At 38.3% G+C, this 25,182-nt stretch overlaps 1 protein-coding gene across 2 annotated transcripts; it reads left to right on the forward strand.

Annotated features, from left to right (window-relative positions):
* The first annotated feature begins 180 nt into the window (after positions 1–180).
* PRPS2 (phosphoribosyl pyrophosphate synthetase 2) lies at positions 181–23,693 on the forward strand. Of its 2 annotated transcripts, XM_038147300.1 has the most exons (8): positions 181–380; positions 9,723–9,906; positions 12,489–12,509; positions 15,141–15,239; positions 16,288–16,412; positions 18,915–19,088; positions 21,857–22,016; positions 22,879–23,164. In XM_038147300.1, exons 1-8 carry the CDS (start codon positions 259–261, stop codon positions 22,969–22,971), a joined length of 978 nt encoding a protein of 325 aa, XP_038003228.1. In that variant the 5' UTR covers positions 181–258; the 3' UTR covers positions 22,972–23,164. The 2 variants fall into 2 exon arrangements, with proteins under 2 accessions (XP_038003228.1, XP_038003239.1); XM_038147311.1 differs by lacking the exon at positions 12,489–12,509 and having other exon boundaries at positions 22,879–23,693.
* The last annotated feature ends 1,489 nt before the right edge of the window (positions 23,694–25,182 follow it).

The raw sequence follows: 25,182 nt of genomic DNA on the forward strand, positions 1-25,182 counted from the left end.
CCGGGCTCGGACGGGGAGGAGGAGAAGGCGGCGGAGGAGGAGGAGGAGGCGGTGGCAGCCACCCCCCCGACCGCGAAGGGCGGCCGGCCGCACCTGTGCCCCGCGGCGCCCCCGGCTCGCCCCGCCCCGGTCCCTCCCGCTGCTGGCGGCGGGGCGGGCCCGCAGCGCCGCTATTTGACCCCGCACGGCGCTCCCCGCGCTCCTCTGCCGCTCTCGCCGCAGCCCCGACCTCGCCCGCCCGCCGCGCTCGCCCCCGCCATGCCGAACATCGTGCTGTTCAGCGGCAGCTCCCACCACGACCTGTCCCAGCGGGTGGCGGACCGGCTCGGGCTGGAGCTGGGCAAGGTGGTCACCAAGAAGTTCAGCAACCAGGAGACAAGGTGCGTGCCTCTGCCCCGGCCGCGTGTCCCGCTCCCACGCCCCGCTGGCGTCACGGGCGCGCCCCGGACACACCCCCGCGCCCGGCGCTGCGGCGGCGGCTCCCGCTCCGCTGTCACCCGGGCTGGCCGCGGCTCCCGCTCCACTGTCACCCGGGCTGGCCGCGGCTCCCGCCCCGCTGTCACCCGCCCCGCTGTCACCCCGAGCTGGCGGCGGGTCCTGCCAGGGCGGCTGAGCCGGTGCGGGAGCCGCGGACGGATGGCTCGGTGCAGGTGCAGCCGCGGGAGCCCGGCGCGGCGCGGTGTGTCCTGCCCGGCGCGGCGCGGTGTGTCCTGCCCGGCACTCGTTCTTGTTGTGCCCCCTCCCTTCCCCCGCCTGCGGAGCACGGGCACCGCACCGCAGGTGTCCCTGCTGGCTGGTGCCCGCCCAGCTCGGGAGCGCTTCCGTCGGGAGCTCCTCGGCCGGAGGAGAGCTGGCACGGCCCTGGCAGGGTGAAGAGCATCCTCCCTCCTTTGTGGTGGGAGTGGTGTTTGCACAGGCAGCCCGCCTGCGACATCAGGTGCATCCCGCTGCTCGCAGATAACTAGTGCGCAGTTGATCAGCTTCATCTACCTAAAGATAAAAAAAAATAGTCTTATAAACTACAGTATGCCATGCAGTTTTGTAAGTAGGTCTGCATACAGGCAGATATAAAAACAGGATACTGGATTAGATTTTGAAAAGTATCTAAGTCAAATTACACTTGCAGAATTTGCTGCAACTGGTCTTTATTTTGTATTAGCAGCCAGGCGTGTGTGATGACCCGTTACAGTTCCTATAGGGCTCCACTCCCTAGTCCAAGACTGATGGTCATGCATGAGAGTGATACAGGTTGTTGTGGTGGCCTTGTCTTACTCCTGAAAGTGCAGTCATACCAGATTCCTAGCCAGCCAAACACCAAAAGTAACTGGTAACAGCGCAAAAAATCCTGTGTGAAACCATGAGGACAGCTTGCTCACCTGGAGTCTGGGAATGTGCTTGCCAGCGCTTTTTCTATCAATATTGCCTCTCTTTACTAGTGTGTCATCTTAGGTTTCGGAGCCACCTATTTAATTTGCTCAGTTTTAATGAAGAATTTTAAACTGAGGTGACAAGTGGTATGTTCACCCCATGAAGCTGGTAAGACTGCAACTGCTTCTCTGTATAGGTATGTGAGTCTAGGCTGCCAGCTGATTCTGAAACACAAGTTCCTGCTGTAAATAGCTGGCTAGTCTCTGAGGTTCTTGTGTGTTTATTTTCATCTGTTCTTGTTCTGAATCTCCTGAAAAAGCATGTTTTCATTGCTTCCTTTGAAAGATTAACATGATGTGTTCTAAAATTGCTCTCACAAAGCTTGTCCTTTTCTGTCTACATTTCTGCATTCTCAGTGCAGTTGCTCTTGTTCTAGTTATGCTCACTGGCATTACTATAAACCCTCTTCCATTGGTGTTTATGCAATCTAATGTTTGCACACTCTAACTCTTCTATTCATTCCTGATTAAATGAAAGCTTAAATCTTCTCTCAATTCTTTCCAGCCCCATACTCACTTTATTGCTCTTTGATCTCCTTTCTGCATGATAAAACTTAACTTGTGTATTTGGTTGCATGACTTCCTTGCTAACTTGTCTAATTTTTTTTAATGTTTCTTCTCCAGAGACACTTATCTTAATCTGTGCTTGAAACATAGCAAACAGCAGAACTAAATTGATTTTGATTTCATCCAAGGTAGAAATTTATTTCCACAGTTTGCATATTTATTTAATGAGATAATTAAATTCTGGGCTTCAGGATACACCTATTTTTCCAGGTATGCAATATTCTATTTTTCCAGATATGGAATATTCTCTCTACCATTAAAAAGAAGGTAGTGGTGACTGCAGTATGTCAGTGTTTGGCTAATCTAGTAGGGCCAGTTTATTTTTTTTAGGCAAGTAGCGATGTACACATATGCAGAATGTATTTATTAGAAACATTATTTCTGGTTGCTTCTGTTGCAACATGGCAAGGCTGACATTATCTTTTTTATTTATTTTATTCCCTGAAGTAAAATGGCTTAATATATTAAACCTTGAAGTTTTTGGATTTTATTTTTTTTTCTTTTGTTTTACAACTTCCTTCTTTTGAGAATGTAATCTGAATTTCCTGTTTCCCCTTCAGCAAGTAAATTTGTATTCACTATATAATATTTCAAATAATTTTTTCAATATTCTTAGCAACTTACTTCAGGATGTTGACTTTCGTTTTCTCAATTAATGTTCTTAATTAAAAAATCCCCAGCAACAATACTAAGAGAATTCCTCAACAATGTATTTGAAAAGTTGACACTTATGCAGAGGGGCTTTTTCCTGAGGCATCTGGATTTTCAGTCTTTCTATACTGTTAAATTGTGTATGTATGTAAGCAAAAAATTACTTTTTCTGTTATACAGTCACTCCAGCACAGTACTTTTAAAATTTTTTCTTCTATTTTAAAATTTATAAACAAGTGTATTGGCATTATGAAATACACTTGCAGTATTGCAGAATACTAAACCTGATAGTTAAAAAGCTCAAAGAACCTTAAACCTTCTAGTGGCACTCCAGCAATCCCCCATGCAAACAGATAAGCCTGGGCCTGAGGGTCAAACTCTTGTTTTCTCAGATCTGTTAAGTTAGCAAGTTGCAGAGAAGATTTACCTTTTGTTCAAAACTCTGTTTTGCTATTTGTTGCATTCTCTTAAATATAAATTATGTGTAAATTGACAACTGTGTGCAGCCCCAGGCTTAAATCCGTGCAAGAGGTCCTAGCTGGAAGCCTTCCACTTGAGAGTTGTAATTAGTCTGGCTTGCAGAATAGAGTGGAGGAAAGAGTTATTAAATATTTTGCATTATATTTCAAGTCAAACAGGCTTTAGGTTTCAGTCCCAGGTCTCAGCAGCTGTAAGTGGGTTTGAGAAACTGATGCTGAGGTTAGCCAGGGATAGGACCACCGCTGACAAGCGCTGTGGCTAAACAGCCAGTGCCTGTATGTTTACAGCTCCAGAACATTTAAAATGGGAAAGGCTTCTCATTTTTATCTGTACAGAGACTGGTGTATCTAGCAACAGATTTCTGATTTAGGCAATCAATAATCTTTCAGGTTCTGTAGCTGGTAAATGTAAAGCCTGTGCTGAGAAAGTGGGGGAAATTACTGCCAGACTCAATCACTGCCCCATTTTTTCCCTCCTTCCCTTTAAACAGTGTGGAAATGCTTTCCTTCAGCTGGCTCCTAAAGTCAGGCGACCCTATCAAATGCAACACCAGAGCTCCTCAATAAACTGTGGTTGTGGACAATAACTCTGTTAGTCTGCACAGCTTGTGTGTCAGTTAAGTGCCAGCCACAGTGGCATGGTAGGAGCTTGGGTGGCACCGCCTTATTTATCTGGCAAAATGATAAGGACTGCAGTGGGGGCTTAGGCAGTTTATCTTCTTCAAACCCCACAAACCAACGGTCATCAGCAGTTTTGAGGCTTGAGGAAGAAGAAAGACTAGAAGTCCTTAAACAGGGATGGCTGTTGTAGCCTCAGCCTCATAAAGCTTTTTGACTGACATGTAACAGATGCATACAGATATTAAACACTATGAAGCTTTCTGCAAAATTGTCTTCAAATACACTGAGGTGGCATTTAATTAGAGTTGCTGTACAATTAAACCCCAGTGCAGATATTTTTGGTGAGTCACTTCAAAAATATGATTTAATTTATTACTTTGTAAATATTTTGTTTTTCTTAAAAAGTTTTATTCCTTCTCTGAAGACTATTTATTTTAACTCTGCCCTTGATATACTTGTTAGTCTCAAAATGGAGAAACTACTCTCAGATGGCATTCTTTTGCACACATTTTTCCTAGTGAAAGATGGTTAGTGCTGCCACCCATTCCTGAGAGGTTCCTGGCTTATTGCTGTCAGATTCACTGGCTAAATTGAGTCTTTTAGATTTTCTTGATCCAAGAGGAAAGGAATCGAAGTCCTGCCTGGCACATGTGAATTTGAAGGCTTCCTACCCACAGCCTTATTCTACTGCTGAAGTTGGACTGTTTCAGAAATATCAAATTAAAGCGAATGTCATTTAGCTTTTGCAGAAGGAAATATGGAATGACTACAAAGGGACATTGCTTTATGGGAAAAGCTGTGCTGTTGATATGAGAGCCATTTTTTTGTGAGTAGATTAAACTTGATTTCATGGGCTGATATGTGATCTTGGAAGTTAGGAAAAAGTAGCTGATGTTTCCCTGGAGAATCCAGGATGGGTTTGAGTCTATATTTCACATGAAGCGGCAAAATGAAATAACTTTGTTCCATGAAGAAAGTAACTGAAAAAAAAATCAAGTGCAAACCTGGAAACTTATGTCCTAGGGATTTACAGTTTGTCACCTGGCTTTAAGACTTCCTTCTTAATCCTCCATCAGCATCCTTGTACTGCTGTTGTCTCAAATGAGACAACTCCACTGCATTTTGTGTAACCTCGCTCCTTTGGGTTCAGCTGGTGTGGATCCACGAGCTGTATCACCCTCACTGAGTAGATGCTTTGGTGTTTGCAGATCCCTAACCATGGAATGAGCAAGCTCAGGTCACAAACTGGTGTTAGAATAGCTGAAGACAGTAGGGACTAGGGTCACACAGGGATGTGAAGTGTTTCTTCATACCAGCCTAGCTGCTGAGGAGGTGATTCCCAGCTGGGCTGGTTGTGGTCTGCCTCTCTCAGTGGGGACAGCTGTTTCCCTCTCTCCCAGCTTGCTTACACTGTCATAAGCTAGAGGAGCCTAGAGAAATAGATTTTACCAGCTTGGTTGGAGAGGGTAAAAATTGTTTCTGGACTGCACATTGTATGTGTTAAAGCCACAACAGTGTTTTGTTTGTATAGGGCATTGAAGACAGCAAAAATGGCCATTTATTGCACTGTTCATTTCTCTGAATTGGAAAAGGACCCAAATTCTTTAAAACTTTTGGTTTGAGACTTCCACTTATTTGACCTTGCCATATGTGGCACACTTTTTATCTTTGTGTAGATGCTAAATACTTGAAATTAAAAAACACCTCCCCCTCAAAAAACCTCAAAACAAACAAACAAAAAACCCCACAACACCTCCTTCCCCACCCCCACCCCCCCAAGAAAAATAACACAAAGGCAAGCCAAACAAAAACCCACGATATGTGCAGATAATGGCTGACAGTCCTGAGGTGTCCTGAGGTGCAGAGTTTGGTACTCAGCCTTTGAAGAGTTTTTGCACATGTTCAGGCTTGTTAGACATTTGTTTCCAAATTTTTGAGGTTAGTTTTTGGGCTACATGTTGTTAAACCCAGAACTTGTTCAAGAAATGGTGTTTTCCTCTTGCTGTGGCAGGCTGTGTGCCAGAGTGGAGGGTAACAAGATATTTCCTATCTTCTGGTGTTTACCATACCAGTGCTCTGCATTAGAGCTGGGCAGTTGTTAATGGAGATAGAGCAGGGGGTTTGTCTTGGAACTGTTAGTCAAAGTGGAAAAGCCTAGAGTTGAGTGGACACCATGGGTGCCAGGAGACAGGGATCCCTGTAGCCTTAAAACCAACTCTGGCATTTTTATTGTTTCTTTGTTGTTTTGGGCTTTGCTGGTACCCGCTTTGTTTTGTAATATCACATCAGATGAAATATTTGCCCAGTGAGTTGAAACTCTTGGGTTGAAAGACTTTACTCTGGGAAATGTGTTCCCAAAGGTAAGAGGTCAAACACACCCTGCTGCTCAGTGCTCGCCATTGGCTGGGTTTCAATGAGTTGCAAACTCAGCATGTGGATTTGTTTGATCACTTTTGAGATATTGATTCATTTGCACACTGTATGAGGACTCTAGACCTTCATTTTTGGCCTCTTCTCTGGGTGTTGGAAGGGCCTGAAGTACACATCTACTTTATTAGCATTTAATTTGCTTGAGAAATCTTTTTAGAAGCATGGCTAGAAACTTAAACTGCTGTAATTATTTTTAAAAATACATAGAGCCCTTTTAAGTGTATAATTTGAACATCCTAGCTATGTGTTTACATTATTTAACTTTGCAGTCTGGCTCTACATACTTAATCCCCTGTTTCCCCACAGCTGCTTGGTTTTTAGTTAGAACATAAAAATTTGTAATTCCCATCACTAAGTTCAGTTGGGACTGCACTATAAATCCAGCTCAAAAGGATCTCAATCTGCAATTACTCCTGATTCTGATTTTTGCTTAAAGGATGCTTCAGCCATTGAAATATGTTTGTAACCTAAGTGGGGTTTATGCTGTACCCTTAATTCATGGTTGTTAGTCTGTCCAAGTTTGTACTTACTACATGGAGCACTCAAATCAGCCCTTGCAAGTTGAAGGCAGATACAACACTTAAACTTGGCATTCATCATGTCCTGTCTTATGTGTATCTTTCCCAGCCAGAGCCTTGTGCTCCTGGATGCCAGTCATCTGGCTCAGAGTTAATTCATTTTTTTTGCTATTGATTTTTGTAAATTTCCCTTTTAAACACAACTGTGTGGTATCAGGGCTTTTAATGTACAGGTTCTGTTGACTCTTCTTGAACAGAAATTTATTTAAACTGTTACCAAATAGCTGAATTTGATTGAATTGCACAAAACAAACAGAGCTTGTAATCTTGAGGCAAGAGCTTGGTCTTGTGTCCTTCCTCTGTGTCCTGACTATGTGAAGTTGTTTAAATAACCTCATAAACAGTTAATAAGGTGATGATATAGATGGGGGAATTTAGTAGCAATGTTAATAAGATAACTGTCACAGAGTTTGACTGCAGTTAGCTTAGTGTTGTCTAATAGATATTTGAAATACAACATTCAAATACCTGATTCTATAGTTAATAGTCATTTACTGGTTGCCTGAATATGGGGAAAAAAAAAAAAAGAAAGGGATGGGGAAAAAAACACAAACCAAAACAAACCCTAACTGCCAATTCCCTGCCCTCCAGTAAAAAAACAAACCAAACCAAAACAAAAAAACCAACAAAACCACCCGAACCCCCACCAGTGAGGTTAGTACAGGCTGTATCTGATGGAACACTTGCAACATAATGACTGGTTATCTTTTACTCTCTGTCTTGGGGAAGGTGAAATAGGCAGCTCTGTGTGTATCTGTTGGTTGAGTCCACACAATACCTCTCAATCTTTGAGAAAGTAGATAATAAGAGATACTGATCTGTTGTAAAGCTCTGCCTTGACTGAGAAATGTGACTACTCACATTTCTATGGCACAAGTAAGTATGTCATTCTAGCCTTAAAAACATAGCTACACTTCTTTTTCAAATGCATGAAGAGAGAAAGAAGTTGCATGTTTGTTTTCTAAGTTGTTTACCAGTTGATGTTAATTGGTAGCCCAAGATCATAAGAAAAAAATACAATTAATGACAATGGAAAAATGACACGGTATTAACCAGACCTATATTTATCTGAAAGTATATTCCTTAACCTTCTGAAAACTGTTAGTTTTTAATCATGTGCATAGAAATGACAGTTTTTAAAAAGAGTAAAACAACTCCAAGTGTTCCTTCTCTATGTAGTGAACATTAAGGTCATATACTTTTGTCACTCAGCCAATTTTTTTCCTAGTATGTAATGTTAGACTGTTAAATTAGCTGTTCCTTTTTTTTTTTTTCTTAAGTAATAAAATAATTTTTCTTTGGGCATATTCCAAAGGTGTGGTAGGAACAACACTCATTATAAAGCAGGTCTGTGTAACTGCTGAGTCAGGGTGCAATTAGAATTTTTTTAAGCCCTCCTGATAATCACAAAGCTATAATAATGATTGCAGCCACATCTGTAAGCTTGTGAGTATATTCTTCACATGGAGCTGGGTTTGTGCTCAGGAGAGCTCCTACTTAAGCCTGGCTAGTTTTTTTCAATCATGTATCATGCTTAATATTTTGCTGAAAAAAATGTTGACCAAAACTTGTCCATCTTCAAAAAGGGAAACAAACTAAGAAAATATTTCAATCAAAACAGAATTCTCTGAATGGCCTCATTCCATTGATCAAAAACTTAGAGAGGGAAATAACAATTTTGTGACTAAAAAATTGTGTCTTTGTGAAATGATGAAAGCCTCCAAAAGGTTTCCTGACATATCTGCAGGTGATGCTGTCCCTGACCACCTCTGTCCTTCCAGAGACCTGATGTTTGATGATTTGCTTTCTTTTGACCTTAAGAAATCCTACTAATAGCATTCTTAGGTAAAAAGAAATGTATTCAGTTAAGGAGAAAAATTAATACAGGATCTTTATATATTTTATTTGGAGCTGCAGAGAACTCGGATAGGGCAGTTGAGAGCATGCACTCAACTATCTTGATAGTGATAAGTCAAATGTGTGCTTATCATTAAGGTGTTTAAAAGCAGTAAATTCCTTTCAGCAGAAAGCTCATGAGTTACATAGCACCCTGAGAGCTGATTAACAAAACTTGTTAGGACTGTGTTTGACTAGAGCCAGCCTCAGCACTGAAGGACCTGTTAGAGAAATTATTCTACCCACTCCTGGGCCATTTGGATGGTTTCCAGTCAGAAACTTATGCTTATTTGTGTCTTGGGTAAAGATACAACCTTTTAAATAAGGGTTCAATACATTCTAGCATTTAATAACTGAGTCTAACATAGCATGGATTTGCAAGGTCTGATCACTTAATTATTTAGGAAATCTGTATGTTTTGTTTACATTGTACATGGATTTAGGGAAACCCAAAGGTTTTCTGTTATATTTATGTGTAAGTTTTGGTGTTAAAAGTTAGTGTGGTTCAGCAGTAGATGTCTTTTGCTTGAATCTAGAATTGAGAAAGAATTACTCATTCAAGAGTTTTGTTTTATTTTTCCTGTTTGTTTTTAAGTTCAATTTAACTTTTGAATTCTGTGGTGTGAGCAGCGATTGATCCCAGAATTTGTCTTGAAATCTGCGGAAGAACAAAAAAACTTAGATTTTCACATAAGGAACCAAAGCATGTAAGGACAGTCAGAGGAAATAGAACTGACACAAAATGAGAGCTGAGCCGTGGTAAGCTGTTGATTAGTAGCCTTCTTAGGTTTTCTGTAAGATTTTTGTCTTTTAAAAACATTTTACTTGAACATCATGGTGTAGATTTTATAGCTGTTGGTTGGTGCTGACCTGATGAAGACCGTACTGGCTTATATTGAAATTGTCAAGGAGGCTCTTATGGAAATTGCTGTAAAAATACTCCTACTCTAAATGGGAAGTTTACAGAAGACCTATGGTAGTTTGTTAAAACACAGCTGCTTTTTTATTATTATTTTTTAGTAATGCCTTTCCAGTAATTTAAGGGTTGAAATGATCATCTTCTGCTCTTTCAGTGTAGAGATTGGTGAAAGTGTGAGAGGGGAAGATGTGTATATTATCCAGAGTGGCTGTGGAGAAATAAATGACAACTTAATGGAACTGCTCATCATGATCAATGCTTGCAAGATTGCATCATCCTCCAGAGTGACTGCTGTAATTCCATGTTTTCCATATGCCAGGCAAGATAAGAAAGACAAGGTAGGTAAGAAGTGTGTCATTTTGGAAGGCTTCTGTTCAGCTTGTTTACTTTAAATTTTTGGAGATTACCAACTATCATAAACAATTAAGTGATTCTAAAGATTTCATTCCCCCCCCCCCAATCATTTTCTCTTGCTAAAATGTTCAATTATTTTATCCACAAGGAATTAAGTGAGACAATAAATTACTATTTTGCTTGTGTTTAGATAATTAACATGCCTTCAGTTTGCAAAAGTAGGTATATTCTATGTGTGTGGTCTATTGCTAGCAAACTGCATTTTAGGGGATTGTTTGTCTTGCTTTTTCAAAGTTTTTTTGGTTTTTTTAATCCCTATTAATGTGGAGAGAACACATTTTTAAGCATTTTAATTGCATGGAATTAAAAACTAAATTCAAAATGCTGCAACAATTATGTAGGTAGGTTTTATCCTAGATGGCTAAACAGAGCAAAATGGAACTGATAAAATCCACACTACAGAACAGAAATTAACAAAAACATTATTTTATGCTGCCAGAGAGATTTAAAAAAATTCTATCTGTAATAATTATTTTGATTCATGAAGACAAGAAATTGTATGGAAACCCCGTAAATGCTCTACTGATTTTATTGCCCTTTCCTGAATTTGATCTGTCATAACTGATGAATATATCAGCTCAGCCAAGATGGTAACACAGTAACAGACCCTCTGTGGGAAGTGAGACTGATTTTAAAAAAGAGAAAACTGGACTTTATCTCTACTATATATAAAAAAACCCTTTGAGAGGTTGTATGAATGGTACTTTTACCTAAGCTCACTTGAAGAGAAGTAGTAAGAAATGTGAATTTGGCTTTAAAGATTTTATTGCAATTGTTGTATTTTTGCAAGATTGTCTCTCTCCTTTACTTCCTGTAAATAGACTGTCCCCTCTCTTTCACTTTGGGCATCAAGTAAACCATTCTGCAAGCCTTCTGTTCGTCTTTATATTCTTTTAGATAAAAAACCTAACAGGAATGAAGTAATCGAGAAGCTAAAAATAATAGCAGTTATTACAAAATATGTAATAGCCTGTGATATCAAAGAACAAAACTAAAAAAAAATGTTCTCTGGTATATTAATTCTTTAAGTGCATGCTCTGTAATACCATATTTCTACAATGAAGGCCTACTTGCTATACTTCCAAAAATGGAATTCAGGAATTAAAATGTAAGACTCTGTTTTATGCCTACACCTCTTGGTTCTCCATTTTTGCTGTATTTTGTGGATGATGCTTTCCCTTGATCAGAAGGGCTGAAATACTTTATATCAAAAGACCTTAAAAGGGTACCAATAAGCATTTTGTTGGTAAGAAGGGAAAGCATCTCACTATGTTTTGATTTCCCGCTTCATATTGGGAGTTCTGCTGTACCATCCTCTAAGTTCTTGGTGTGGGAAAAGGATGAGTATATTCCAAAATTTCCATGCATCTAAATTGTCATATCAAGGGTACTCAGATTTCATGTGGCAGACTTCCAGAGACATTTTAACCCCACAGTGTGGTGGCACAGTGCATGCCATCCAGGAGCATTTTGTATTTCAGAAATGCTGTGGAAAGTGATTTTGATTAATGGAGATTTTGAGATTTTTTTTTTCCAGACTGTTCTCTGCATGTCACTGAGTTCCACAATTGTAGGCATATAATTTTTGGTGTTGTTGTTTGTGAGGGTTTTTTCCCCCCCTCTGTTTTGCAACTGAGAAAATGTTTGCCATCTTTTAAATCTAACCTTGATAGTTGACCTCTGTGTTGCAAAATAAGCTACAATACAGCTGTCAACATTGGTCAGCTTATTGACAGGGACATCTTCCCTCCTGCTTGCATCAGATCACTTGGTCTTTGACCCATCATGAGTGCACAAGCTTTGTGTGCTGCCTGAAGTGTCAGTAAAGTGCCAGCCATTTTCTTCCTGTGACCGCACGCAGATTTTCTCCTCTGTTGGAAGACGTTGCTGTAGTTTGCTTGACTTTGAACTGAAGCAGTATAATCTTCAGTACATGGATGTTGTTTCCTAGTTTGAGTTCAAGTTAGTGACTTTAATTCATTATGAACTAAATAGACTGAGTCCTTGCTGCTTAAAATAACCATGTATTTGTCATACCTCTGCTGCAGTTACGATTTCTGAGAACAATGAAAGTGCTCTTCATTTATTCATGTAAGGAAAGGGCTTTGTAGTAAAAATCTTAGTCTGAACAGTCTAATCTACTCTGAAAATTTTAGCACTAAACCTAAACTATATTTAAATGAGAAACAGATTTAAAATAAAAACCCAAAGGCTCACTGAGAATGATAAAAAAGTCAGTAAATTAATTTAGATTCAGTCAAGTGCTGCCCTAAACTAGAATATTTCTGATGCATAAGCTAGCTAAATTTAAAAATAGCTCAAATGTTTCTGTGCTTTGACTATAACTGCACTTATGCATCCTCTAATTATGCCAACCTTCCAAAACTGTAGGCAGGAAACATTTATGTCGGATGCTGCAGAGATGCCTTTGAGATAAGTTAGAAGTACAGTGACAGATGAGTTTGGTGTTCTACAGCTCATGTAACTTTGTTTTTTTGATTTGTAGAAGGGGTCCGTGGAGCGTTGGGTAGGTATATTTTTTTTTTTTTTTAATCTAACACTACGCATTTCCATTAATATGGCCTTAAAGGGTGAAACTTACTGGGTTACATTATATATAACTAGGAACATTTTCAGTTTCACTTCTTGATTTCAGTTGTGTTTCACCTAGGCCATGACAGTAATCCTGTGGAACAATTGCTACCAAAAAACCCCTAGATTCTAGTTTAAAAATTATTTGGATATTCAAGATAATGGCTGTCAATTTCTGAGGCTTCAAAGCAAATCTCATTTTTGAAATTATATACTTGGGTAATGCATTAGTGAATATTCAGTATCCATACACTTCACAACTGGCTTTCTTGGAAGTGAAAGTTCCAGTTATAAATCTTTGGGCTTTCTTTGATTTCCTTTCCTTTTTTTTTTTTCTGTTCAGTGTGCATGTGATGAATATTGAGCAAGACAATGTACTAAGACGCTTAAAGGCAACAGAGCTTTCATCTTAATGGACAACTTTTACTTTCAGCTGTGTGTCCTTTGCACAGTTACTCTTGTGATGTTGTTTATATTAGCTTTGTGGATTCCCCCTGCCACTGGTAATTCAAGTGATTTTTTTTTAACAATTTCATTTCTGTACATAATCTAATGCTGCATTTCACACTAATAATTCTGAAAATAATCTAAAATTACATCAAAGAATGGAACAATGAAATCTGTGAATCTGTTTTCTTACCTCTCTCATCAGAAGGGAACCTTACAAACTACATTATAAGGAAAATCATGAGTTCTCATTCACGTTTGTCATCCAAGTTTCTGAATAATGAGGTCAGGTTAAATGAGGCTCCCATGAAGGGAAGTGTTTAGCCTGGAAAGATAGGATAGTACAAGCAGGAGAGAAAACCTCTTATTTCAGATTTACCTGTTAGTCCAGCTTTAAATTAGAGCTTTGGAAGGAGCTGGTAAGAGAACACTGCAACCAAATGAAAAGAGTAGATACTAATTTTTTTTTTGTTAGATGTTGACAGATATTTGAGAGTATTTTGAAGTCCAGCTTAAAAATGTCAGGTGCTAAAATGAGCTGAAGGGATCAGGAATTCAAATGGCATGAACAAAAATTTGCTGCTAATAATAGAAACATCCAGAAAGCTTTGGACAAGTTACAGAACTGAACTTAAATGAAGAGCAGTGTTGTTCTCAGTAAGTGGAAAATCAACTGTGCTGAAGCAGTAATGATGATGAACTCTTCTGGAGCTCTGCATCTGAATTGCAGAGATCTAGGGAAGTGCTGGCTGTTGTACCTGCTTTCTGTGTGTCTTACACAGACAAAATGGTGGTGATGTTCTGTGGAACACAACACCCAAAAGGGATGGTTTCCAAAATGGCAAATTTCAGTAATGATGGTGATAAACTTGATCTGGCCATAAAACGAGACTGCAGTATCTGTTTCTATTCTGGAAGTGTGTTGTCAATCTGCAGGTTAAAACAGAGAAATGCCCAGTGTCCACCTAAACTAGGAACAGTTTTGATGAAAATATTGGCTTCTTGATAGGACACAGATGGAAAAGCATCCAGGCTAAATTGTCAGTGATTCAGCTCATTGTCACCTATGCCCTTGAGCATCAATGGAAGGAAAGCAGAGGTACTCTGTAATTCTGTGTATGGGCTGGAAGGAGAGGAAGTTCCTGGGAGGTGAAATGAGGCTGTTTGATAAAAAGATGCAGCAGGAGAGAATACTGTGCCAGCAGAAAGCAGTCTGATATTGAGATGGAAACTCTGACTTGCAGTTCTGCCTTCATGCTAATGTTATTGCCAGCTATTAGCCTTATTTAAAGATTAGCAAAAGAAAGCAGGAGGTTTTGTTTAGTGTAGAGAAAACTGTCTAGGGAAACACAGGTTTTTACAGAGTTTAAAAAAATGAAAAAAACGTTGGAGTAACTGAAAAAAAAAAGTGATTTATCCTCCAGTCATAGTTTCCTTTTTTTGCTTGTTTGTTTGTTCTGCATCCTTGAGGCTTTTAAAAACCTCTTGACATTGGCATTAATTTTGTTAATAATATTTTTATTCTTTCATTCTTTCTACTTAGGATTTCTTCATCCTCCCTTGTGCCTTTTGGGAGTTTTAGACTCCTAATTGCATCCAGGAATTAAACATAAGTTTAAAAAAAATAAAAGTCAGGGTAAAAGACCCCTGCCAACAAGGATCTGCTACAAGCTTTACTGTGTTATGAAGAGATGCTTGATATTAACGTTGTTCTAAAGCAGTGTTCTCAAAAGTTAGGTTCATTTTGCCTTTGATCTTCGGGTTTTGCAATGTTTCTTAGAACAAGATAGAATTGAGTGTTTCTGTGGAGTAGAGAAGTGAAGTTAGCTGAAACTTTCAAGTAGAAGAATTGGAAAACTAGAGCCCAAGTTTTATCTCTTTAAAACAAAGCATTGTTAGGCAGACTGTGCAAACTGATTTAGATCTTCCTAAATGCTTTACTGAGTTTCAAAACCCTAGTAACAAGATTGACAGGCTGGTTTGACTAAAATTCTGAAGCTTTTCATATCTAGATTCCAAATATTGTAAAGGAAAAACCAAGAAAAATAGCTCACCTTCTGATTCCTTGCATCTAGTCAAAATATTTTTTAAATGTAAATGTTTGTGCTTTATTTCTCAGAGCCGTGCACCAATCTCTGCAAAACTTGTTGCCAACATGCTGTCAGTTGCAGGGGCTGACCACATCATCACCATGGACTTGCATGCTTCTCAGATCCAGGTAACTGTTGGTTCTTACCTGCTGTCCTAGAAGCTCGACTGAAGTAATGTGAGAAGCTGATAGTAATTCTCGGTGACTTTGGTCATTATTTTGAAAGGCTATGTACAGAACTGTTAGGGTTCAGAGAAAGTCTTGCTACCTGTTTCTAATGAAACTCCATTTTAGAAAGAGACCAGTCTCGATTTTATGGGGTGATTTTGCAGTTACTTCAAATATTGTGCATTGGAGCTTTGGTAGAATTTGCCAAGTCTAATGTAAGAGCTTCCAGAATATAAAATACACTGGCTTGGGGCAAGTTCTCTTTATCTTAGCCTTGTCAGAGATTATTGTGTTGCCCTAGGTAGAGTTTTGTTGTTACAGCCAAGGGTGTAATATTTTCTTAAAAGAACTGGAGATGTAGCCTGGCAATCCTTATCTGGCTTACTGCTGAATCCAACAAATCACAAAACCTCTGCCTCAGACACAGAGCAGACATAATTTGTCATTCTCATGTGTACGGTGTTTTAAGAGAACTTATTTTTTATAGAAAACACCATATCTTTCAGTTCTGGCACTCTATTTAATCAGAATTTCCTATTATGCTAGGTGGCTGTCACATAAATAAAAAGGTCTAAACCAGATTTCTTGTTTTTCCAACTTGTACAAAGATTCCATTTTAGTTTGAGTCCTCCCCATGTTGAAATACTGCTGTTAATGTCAAGCAGTTGAAATTTATGGAAGTTGAGTATTATTCAGTGGATGTTTTGAGAGCTTTTCACTAGCATGAATTTACTTGAGTGCCTGAAGGTGATCATCTTTTCTGATTTTTATATCAATTGAGAACACCTGTTTCCTTTTTCACTACTCTTGGGTGATATTTTTCAAGACCTTAATACTTATTTGACTTCAGCAGCATTTGACAGTAGTATCAAAAGCAGAATTAGACCAGTGTAAAATACTAATGAAGTTCTGCCATTCATGAAAGGCAAAGGCTTGATTCTTTCCCTTTGTCTTTGTTCCAGGTAAGACACAAACACATATTCATGAAACTCTTTCTCTTTTGGACTAGGGTTTCTTTGACATTCCAGTAGATAACCTGTATGCAGAACCTGCAGTCCTGCAGTGGATTAAAGAGAACATTCCCGAGTGGAGAAACTGTATCATAGTCTCACCTGATGCAGGTGGTGCAAAAAGGTACTATACAAGCCTAAACCATTCAGATTTACATATAGTTAGTGGTTAATGATCTAGTTTGTCTGGTCTTCTATATTCCTCTATGAATTGTGCAAGATAAAGCGTACATCACTGATGAATCCAATTGTAGAAACAGAACAACTTCTTCCAATGCTGTTCATGCTTAAAAACATGCAGGAGCTTTCTATACTCTAAAGAAGATATTTTTCTCTCTCTCTGGATATGGCTTCATTAGCTGAATCCCTCCACCAGAGGGAAGAGATTTTCCCTGCTGCTTGCTTCTTTAGTCAAGTTGCTGCACCTCTTCCTGCTTCGCTCTGGAATTGCCTAAGCTTCCCTTCTCTGTCAAAGCATATGGCCTATCCCCATTGTACCTGCTGGCATTTAGGTAAGAGCTTGCTTGACTCATTTCTTTTTTCTTTACATTATTGAGTTCCAGATGTAAACCTGCTGACCCCAAGTTTTGCACTCTAAGTACTAGAGAAAAAGGAATGAAAGTTTGAGTGGCAAAGGGTAAAAACAGAAAACTTAGTTCATTGGAGGCTTTCTTCATTCACAGCATGTGTTACTCATTTAGCAGACTCTGTTTTATTTGGTATTGATTGAGCATAAACCAATGCCAAAGCTCAGAAGCAGACTGGCTGGTGAGGTCATAAAGCATGCCATTGAGGCAAAATGCTTATTCTCAGGTTTTATTGCTCATGCTGCTGCTGCAGAGGGAGCAAAGACAAATGAAGTAAGACTCCTGTAGGCCCATAGCAATTTAAATGTCTGAAATGTAGTATGGGGAAAAGTGTGGAAGACTGTTATCATTTGATTTTAATTGAAGTCCTTGAGTCTGTTGTGAACGTTCATGTTGTAATGATTTTTAGGGAAATCGGACTGAGTGGAACTCGTAGTTGGGTTCTTTTTAGATTAATCAAGTTAAGGATGTGAAGAACATAGAAAGCATTCTAAAAGATCACTTAGTCAGTTAAATTTCTTTGTTTGTTCCTATCAGGATACTGTTGTTTTTGCATTTGGTTTTTACGTTGGTTTTGTTTTTAATGTAAAATACAATCTTTGGTTAGAATTCAAGTCAGAAGACAGCATTTTTTGCCTACCAAATATTTTGCATTATCAAATTAATCATGCAAGTTTATTTTTCGAAGATCACTCTCACTGTATTCAATATAGATAGTACAGTCTATCTTTAGTGTCTTTCTGTTGTAATGCAACCAACCAGTTTCAGGTGAAGTAGGGGGAGATGTTGTTTTCAATAAATTCAAAGCTTCTCCTTCAGCTCCTGTAATAAAATGTTAAGAAAATTGTTTGGCCTTTCCATTTAAAACGTGCAAAACTTCAAAATAAAGCTTAATAAAAAAAACAATAGAATGTGAAATTTAAACATTAATAGTCTTAAAATTGAAATAGGTAAGTAGTAATTTAAAATAAATCCATTTTCTTGCACTCATTTAAAATACTTGAAGTCTCTTTTGTTTCTTACAACTTGCTTGGTTTTTCCCCAGCTTATTAGATATTGTAACTGAAATAAGACATGGAAATTTTTTTGATATCTTAATGCCTCTGAGGTATTGACACTTGCTATGAAGTTACACTATCCATAAAAAAAACAAAACAGGGGTTTTTTTTGACTTTTTTGTTTATCATCCATTTGTTGAAATACAGTAACTAAAACTTCCATATTTAAGTGATAAAGAAACAAAACTGTATTCTCTATTAACCCATGCATGTTAATAACCTTGTAAACAACATTCTGGACATAATCAAAAAAGGCAGGCTAAAAGGTTGCACCAGCATTTAGAAAAAAATATGGGATTGTTTATTCCTGTCTCTTTATACCTAAGAGCTCTGTTATTTCAAACAAACTGGAAAAAAGCAATCAGAAGTCTGTAATAAGTGAAGTTTATTTTTGGAAGTTTGTTTGGCCACCAGAGGTCACCCTGAAGAGTTTTAAAAGATCTTTGTCAAGCAGATGTATTCTAAGGGAATTATTAATGAAGTAAGCTACTTGATTACTAGTCAAGTACTGTGAAAAGAATCATTAATCACTATTAACTTGTTTGGGTTTTTTTTCCTCCCTTTGGCTTGGTTTCAATCCCTGCAATGGTATTTTCCAGTTAGAGTGTTAAAGTGCACATTCCCGTAGGCTTAGAATTGACTTCCCCTACTTTAAATTACCTAGTGTGACTGGTATTGCAGCAGCTTAATAAAAGCATGTGAATAGCTGAAATGTTTTCAAAGCCAGGCACTTAGTGACTGAAAACCAAAGTCAACTCAATTGAAAAAAACAATTTTTGGAGTACAGCTTAAGACACTCTGGTTCATAATTAGCAATGAATTTAGGTTGCTTCTACCTGTCTCATTCCTTGTAAAAGGTTTTGCTGTGGTAATTTGAAAGCCAGAAGACAAAAACTGTGTTTTGTGACAAAAATATTTGCATGACTGTTTTTTCTTTTAAAATGGTTCTCTAAATGTGGTGTATTTCTTCCTGTAACTTAGGGTTACTTCAATTGCTGACAGACTGAATGTGGAATTTGCTCTCATTCATAAGGAAAGAAAGAAGGCAAATGAAGTGGACAGAATGGTCTTGGTTGGTGATGTGAAAGACAGAGTAGCAATTCTTGTTGATGATATGGCTGACACATGTGGCACAATATGTCATGCAGCAGACAAGTAAGTGTTACTATGATCTGTCTCACTGTAGTGTTCTCACTCACTGCACAGGTGATGAATACAGTTGTCCTTAAAGCCTATAACCCAACCTGACCTCTGTAGTATGAAGTCATTCTGACCCTTGAATTGATAGGTCACAGTTCTGTGATTCAGCTGTGTCCTTCTTCAGAATATGAAATTGAGAAAATATTTACAGAACTATATTATCTGTACCTAGGAAGAGCACAGAATAAATAAAATGTCATAACTTGAAAAGGGCTTGGGCCATCTCGTGCACTTTACAGTTCCAAGGCAGGAACAACAGCTCAAAAATCATTTCCTCCTTGAACCTCATCATGGAGCCTTTCCTCTCTTACACAATCTTCAACAAAGCATTACTGGATTTAACACTGTAAAGTATTTTCACCATAGTGTCCAATGCAAATATAATATTACTTTTCACTGTACATCTTAAGCATAAAACTACTTGTCCTTTTTATCTGGGAAGATGAGCATACGTTTTCCTGTCTTATGTCTGCAAGTTGGTTGAAGAGCTCTCATTTCCCTCTTGACTTGAGTAACTTGAGTTTGTTCAGTCTTTCCACAAGGTTTGTAGACTTCTGCTCAATTACAACACCTTCTGGATTCCTTCCAGCTGTTCTACTTCTTGAAGGGGAGCTTGTGAATGTGGACCCACTATCCTAACTAAGGCTCTAGCAGTGCTAAGTAGAAAGGATTATTTATGGTTTTCCAGGTGCTGGTCCTTTTCAGGTTAGTAGTAAGGTTGGCTTGTATTCATCTGGTTCTCAACCAGCAGCCACAGGTCCTTTTCTACCAGACAGCTTTTCAGCCTCTCTTCCCTGAGCCTGTAGCACTTCATGAGGTTGTTGTGACCAAAGTGCAAGACCTAGGACTTGGCCTTCTTGAACCTCATACAAATGGCCTCAGCCCATTAATCCAGCCTGTCCAGATCCCTCTGCAGAGCCTTCCTGCCCTCAGGCACATCAACACTCCTACCCAACTTGGTGTTACCTGCAAACCTGACTGAGGGTGCCCCCAGTCTGCTTGTCCAGATCCCTGATGAAGATGTCAAATGGGTTTGGCCCTAGAGGAACCCCACTAGTGACTGACTGCCAGCTGGATAGAACTCCATTCACTACCACTTTCTGGGCACAGCCATCCAACCAGTTTTTTACCCAGTGAAAAGTATACCTGTCCAAGCAACAAGATGCAAATGTTCACAGGGGACTGCTGTGGGAAATGGTATGAAAGCACGAGTGAGTTAGACATTGTTCTTGGTGATTTGAAGTAAAGTTAATCTCACAAGTTTACCATCTTTAGTTGCAGACTTGCTGTTTGCATCTATATAAAGGATGTCAAAAATTCACATATAATCTTGTGTTTCTTACAATTTTCATGGAAATTTGATGAAATTTTGCAGAGATGTTGTGTAGTTGTTTGCTATCTGCACTCTAATCTACATCATACCTCAAAGTATTATTTTAGGCTATGCTCTTTGCAGATCAAAATCACAAATTGCCTAGCTACCTTTTTTTAATACTCTTGCATAGAAGTTAATTCCTGTCAAAAACCTTTATTTCTTTCCTGTTTTGAAAGAAGTACTCTGTGTTTACCTACAGTACATTTCTAGAGACCAAATTCTAAAACTCTCAATCACTTTCAATGTCTCTGCAGTGTTCACTAAGAAAGATGCTTCTGCTTCAGTGATGCTGCCTTGTGTCATGTTATTGGCATGAACTAGTGCCTTTCTTTAATGTCAAATCCAGGTGGGATGTACTTTGTCTAGAACAAGACTTGTGCACCAAAATACTCCCTAGAACTCTTTTTGTCTCAGCAGTTTAGATGCATATCAAGCAGATGAACTAAGAAACATATTTTCAGATACAACAAATCAACTTGCTTAAGTACAAACTCAAGTACACACACTTGGTACACACTCACCCTGTTGTAATGGATGCACCTTGTAGGCTGCAGGTACTAAATGTAGTGCTGAAAAGTATCAGAAAACTTAAATTCTGTTAAGTCATTCAAAATGAGATGATGTTTCTGTGCCTTTTTTTTTCTCTTTTGTGCTTCTTCCTGTGCCTTTGTGATGATCTCACGAAATTCCTCAGGGCCTCTTTTTCTAAGGCTAGAGAAGCAGGTAGGACATAGCTGAGCATCTAGAGGCATTGAGGCCATTAGAAACGAAATTAGGATATTTTGAGTCATTCACAAGGTGTTCTAGTTCTTTGATTTATACTTCTTTCCTCCTCATGCATCACTTCACTGTGTGCTTGGATCAGCAGCATGTCTTCCCACAACCTTGCAGTAAGCTAGGCTTTTAATCATTAACATTTTTCTTCCTCAGAAACTCCTTCCAAGCAGAACTGTTTGAATTGCAAATGAAAATAAAGGTGGACAATAATGCAGGCATAATAGAGTTGTGAATACTGCCATCCAACCTACTTAATTTTTTGCCTGGTTGAGATAGAAAGCTTGTACTGGAGATCATTTTTATGTTGTGCTGGTATGGTCAAAAGTGCAGCATTGTAGATTGGTATCACTGCTGCAAATAAGAACTTTTAAATTTAATTATAATTTTTGTTGGGGATTTTTCTGAGACAATTCAAACTTCTTCAAGTTATACAAATATCGGAACTATTTTGTAGATATTTTATATGTAGGACTTCGTAAGTAAAATGCATTTTAGAGATTTTTATCTGGCTTCATCTGTAACTATATATGCACACATGCATCACAGCATGCTATTTTTGTGTGTTCTACAGGTTAATGTCTGCTGGAGCTACTAAAGTTTATGCCATTCTGACTCATGGCATCTTTTCTGGTCCTGCCCTCTCTCGGATTAATAATGCATCGTTTGAGGCTGTTGTGGTAACCAACACAATCCCTCAAGAGGAGAAAATGAAACATTGCCCAAAAATACAGGTACAGTAGTGTTATGTCATTTCTTTTGACTCAGTGTTTGCATTTTACTGCTCACTGGGGCTAGAATTTGTGCCTGGAGACAAAATTAATATTCATAAATACATTGTTTGCAAAACATTTTGCTAAAACATGCTAAAGAACTGTTTTAAGGGGATCCAGGTAATATAATAGGGCACTTCAATATATTTGGTGTTTGCTACACCTTGAGTATTGTGCTTGATTGTAAAAGTGTGAAAAGTGAAAAACTGACTGAGTTTTTCTTTATTTTTAATCAATATTATTCATACAATATTTGCATGTAGGACCTTAGTTATTCTGTTGAGAAGGCCACAGAAATCTTAGGCACCATTATTTTTCTTGAAAAACACAAATGGAATTGTTCTGAAAAGTCACATGTCCCTTTTGGAGGTTTTCCTTAGTCTAGAGTGGAGCAAAGCATAAAAGATTGAGGTTTTTAATGCATTACTGGATTTTTTTAAAGCTTAACATTTGGTATTTATTGAAACAGGGCAAGCACTTTAAAAGGTGTACTGCCTTTAAATTGTATTTATGTCAAGCAGACACTGCCCTCTGATGGCAAAATAGTGGGGCTTTTTGACAACATGCCCTTTGTCAGGAGTACTCAACAATATGACTCTTCAGTGATCCTAGTCAATGCATTCTTACTCAATTTTTTGAGTTCTTATTTGGTATTATTGCAGTTCTTATGTATATATTCAATGCCTAAGCTTTAATGTTTTATTAATTTCTAGAAATAAAAGCTACAAAGGTAGATGGAATGTTTGTTTATATGGTTCTAAACTGCAGTGTTTAATTGCTGTTGGCAATGCCATCAAATTTTTCTTCTCAATTTTTCTTTCAGTTTATTGACATTTCCATGATCCTGGCAGAGGCAATTCGAAGAACACACAATGGTGAATCAGTGTCTTACCTGTTCAGTCACGTCCCCTTGTAACTGCAGGGGATTACACTGCATCTTCGCAAAGGTCTCTTAAGCTAGCACTGTTTTTAACTATGCACATCAACCATGAGAAATTATTATCTTTGTACAATTCGAGAGCTTGTATGTTTAATTATCATATTTGTCTTGTAATTACCGTTTGTTCTTTGTAAATGGGCAATAAATCTCCATCTTGCAGAAACCTTAAGAATTCTCTTGAGAGTCTTGAAGTCTTACGTGTTGTGCAAGTTCTTCTATGTGCCTGTTCTCACATTTGCCTAACTGCTGTGCCAGATCCATTTTTCTATACAGAACTACAAACTGTTCACAGAACTTAACAGGATGTACACATGTAAGATCATTCTCTGTGTTAAGCTAAATGCTACAGACCTGAGTTTCTTCTGTCTATTATTCTGTTGGGCAAACAGCTGGGGGTTTTTTTGTTTATGCTTAAGTACCATGAACAGTATTTTGTAAACCCTAACAATATGTAAAGGTCATGTTAATTTTGAGGAACTGTTAACATGCACATAGTATGACCTGTTTGATACACGTAATGTTCTCTTTTTTTTCCCCACAAGGTATTTGGGGCTGCTGTTTTCATTGTAAAGCTCTCATCACATTAAATTGTTTGCTTAACATCTATTCTGTAAAGTTTCTGTCTAGTAAGACTGATGTTTCAGTATTCCCAGTATTATTAATATCACTTGTCTAAACAATGACCAAGCTTTGATCATGAGCAGTTTGGTGTAAATTTCATTATTTTTCTCTGTCATTTTAGACATTCCCTGATTGTGATGATAGGAATCATTTTATGAAAGCTTTCCTCTTAATATCATAAAGATTTATTGTGCCAGGTCCAAACAGAAAATTAAACACATTTACACAGATCTGTACCATGGTTGAAAAGTATCTGAAAGTACAGGGGTTTTCAACCTGCATAGTCAATGGATCTTCTCCAAATACCTGCTACAAAATACCACAATACTTGACTGTGTAGTACATGAACTAGGCTACAGTAACAAATAATGAATGTTTAAACATTAGATAATTAAAATCATTATGAAAACAATTTTTCCTGATGTGTTATAGGACAGCTTATATTTAAATATGAGTAATGCAAGCAGTCATGGATTAGGGCGGGGGGGTCAGGACTCAAAATTGTAATTTTGTAATTAGGTCTTCGGATCCTATTAGGAATTGTTTTCAGTCTTTCTGTTAGAAGAGTAATGTGTATTAAAATACTATCCCTGCACCCAGATCACAGGAACTCAAGTTTTCTACTTGAAATTGCAGTTTTTATTTACAAAAGCATTGCCATACTTGAGAGATGAATCCTTGCTATAGCGCTGCATAAAAAAAAAAAAACAACAAACCAACAACAAAAAAAACCCCAACCCTTTTATTTCATCCAATCTTGCTTAATTTGGGATATAAATATAATAATACAATGATGTATTATAAAGTGAATTTTTCCATTCCAGTTAAGACAGTCTTCAGAAAGGATATTTTTTTTGTTGTTTCTCTGGGAATAAGTATATTTGGTCTTTATTTTTTTCCCCAGTAATATTCTATTGCTTCTGTCAAGTTCATTTTTTCTACATGAAAATAAGTAAAACAGAATTTCACCTGTACTGCTTTCAGTGATGAATACAGAAATAGAGTATATAAACTCTTGTGGTGAGAATTCAGTTCAGCTGCTTATTTTTAGAGAAGTTCCTCATTAGAGTGGAATTTTCAGAAGTATGTTAGAACAGTGGAAATGAATTTAGAGTATTTGGTAAAGAAATTTCTTAAATGTAATATCACGTAATCACATTATTTTGCAACTAGGTTGTTAGACCCCCAAGTCTGGGGCCATGTAATTATACCAAGTTTACACCAGAATACTACACAAAAGGCATGCAATACAATTAATGCACTGTATCAATTCACTTGTTTTATGCATCAGCTTGTTGGAAGCAAACCCACTCCACTGCATTCGATGAGATGGGAGAAAGAGCAGAAGGAAAACTGCAGGACTAATCTTACTGTATGTGTACCCAAAATGTTTCTGAAGAGTTACAGGTCATTTCCATCAGTTCTGTGAAAACTGCCTCTGTTTTGACAGAATTTAGAGCCATAGGAACAGGAAATGGTGAGGGGTTTGGTGTTTAATTCTCTATGCTCCCTGCTCCATGCCTGGATTCTGGTCTGAAGATCTGTCAGTTCAGCCTGGTGGGAAAC

This window comes from Motacilla alba, chromosome 1 (genome assembly GCF_015832195.1).
Source record: "Motacilla alba alba isolate MOTALB_02 chromosome 1, Motacilla_alba_V1.0_pri, whole genome shotgun sequence".
NCBI classification, from domain to species: domain Eukaryota; kingdom Metazoa; phylum Chordata; class Aves; order Passeriformes; family Motacillidae; genus Motacilla; species Motacilla alba.

Excerpts from the sequence above, each read along its gene's own strand:
- PRPS2 (XM_038147300.1), top strand. The coding sequence starts at position 259 with ATGCCGAACATCGTGCTGTTCAGCGGCAGCTCCCACCACGACCTGTCC. Across the intron at positions 15,240-16,287 it reads TGCATGCTTCTCAGATCCAG|GGTTTCTTTGACATTCCAGT; the intron begins GTAACTGTTGGT and ends CTTTTGGACTAG. Across the intron at positions 16,413-18,914 it reads GATGCAGGTGGTGCAAAAAG|GGTTACTTCAATTGCTGACA; the intron begins GTACTATACAAG and ends CCTGTAACTTAG.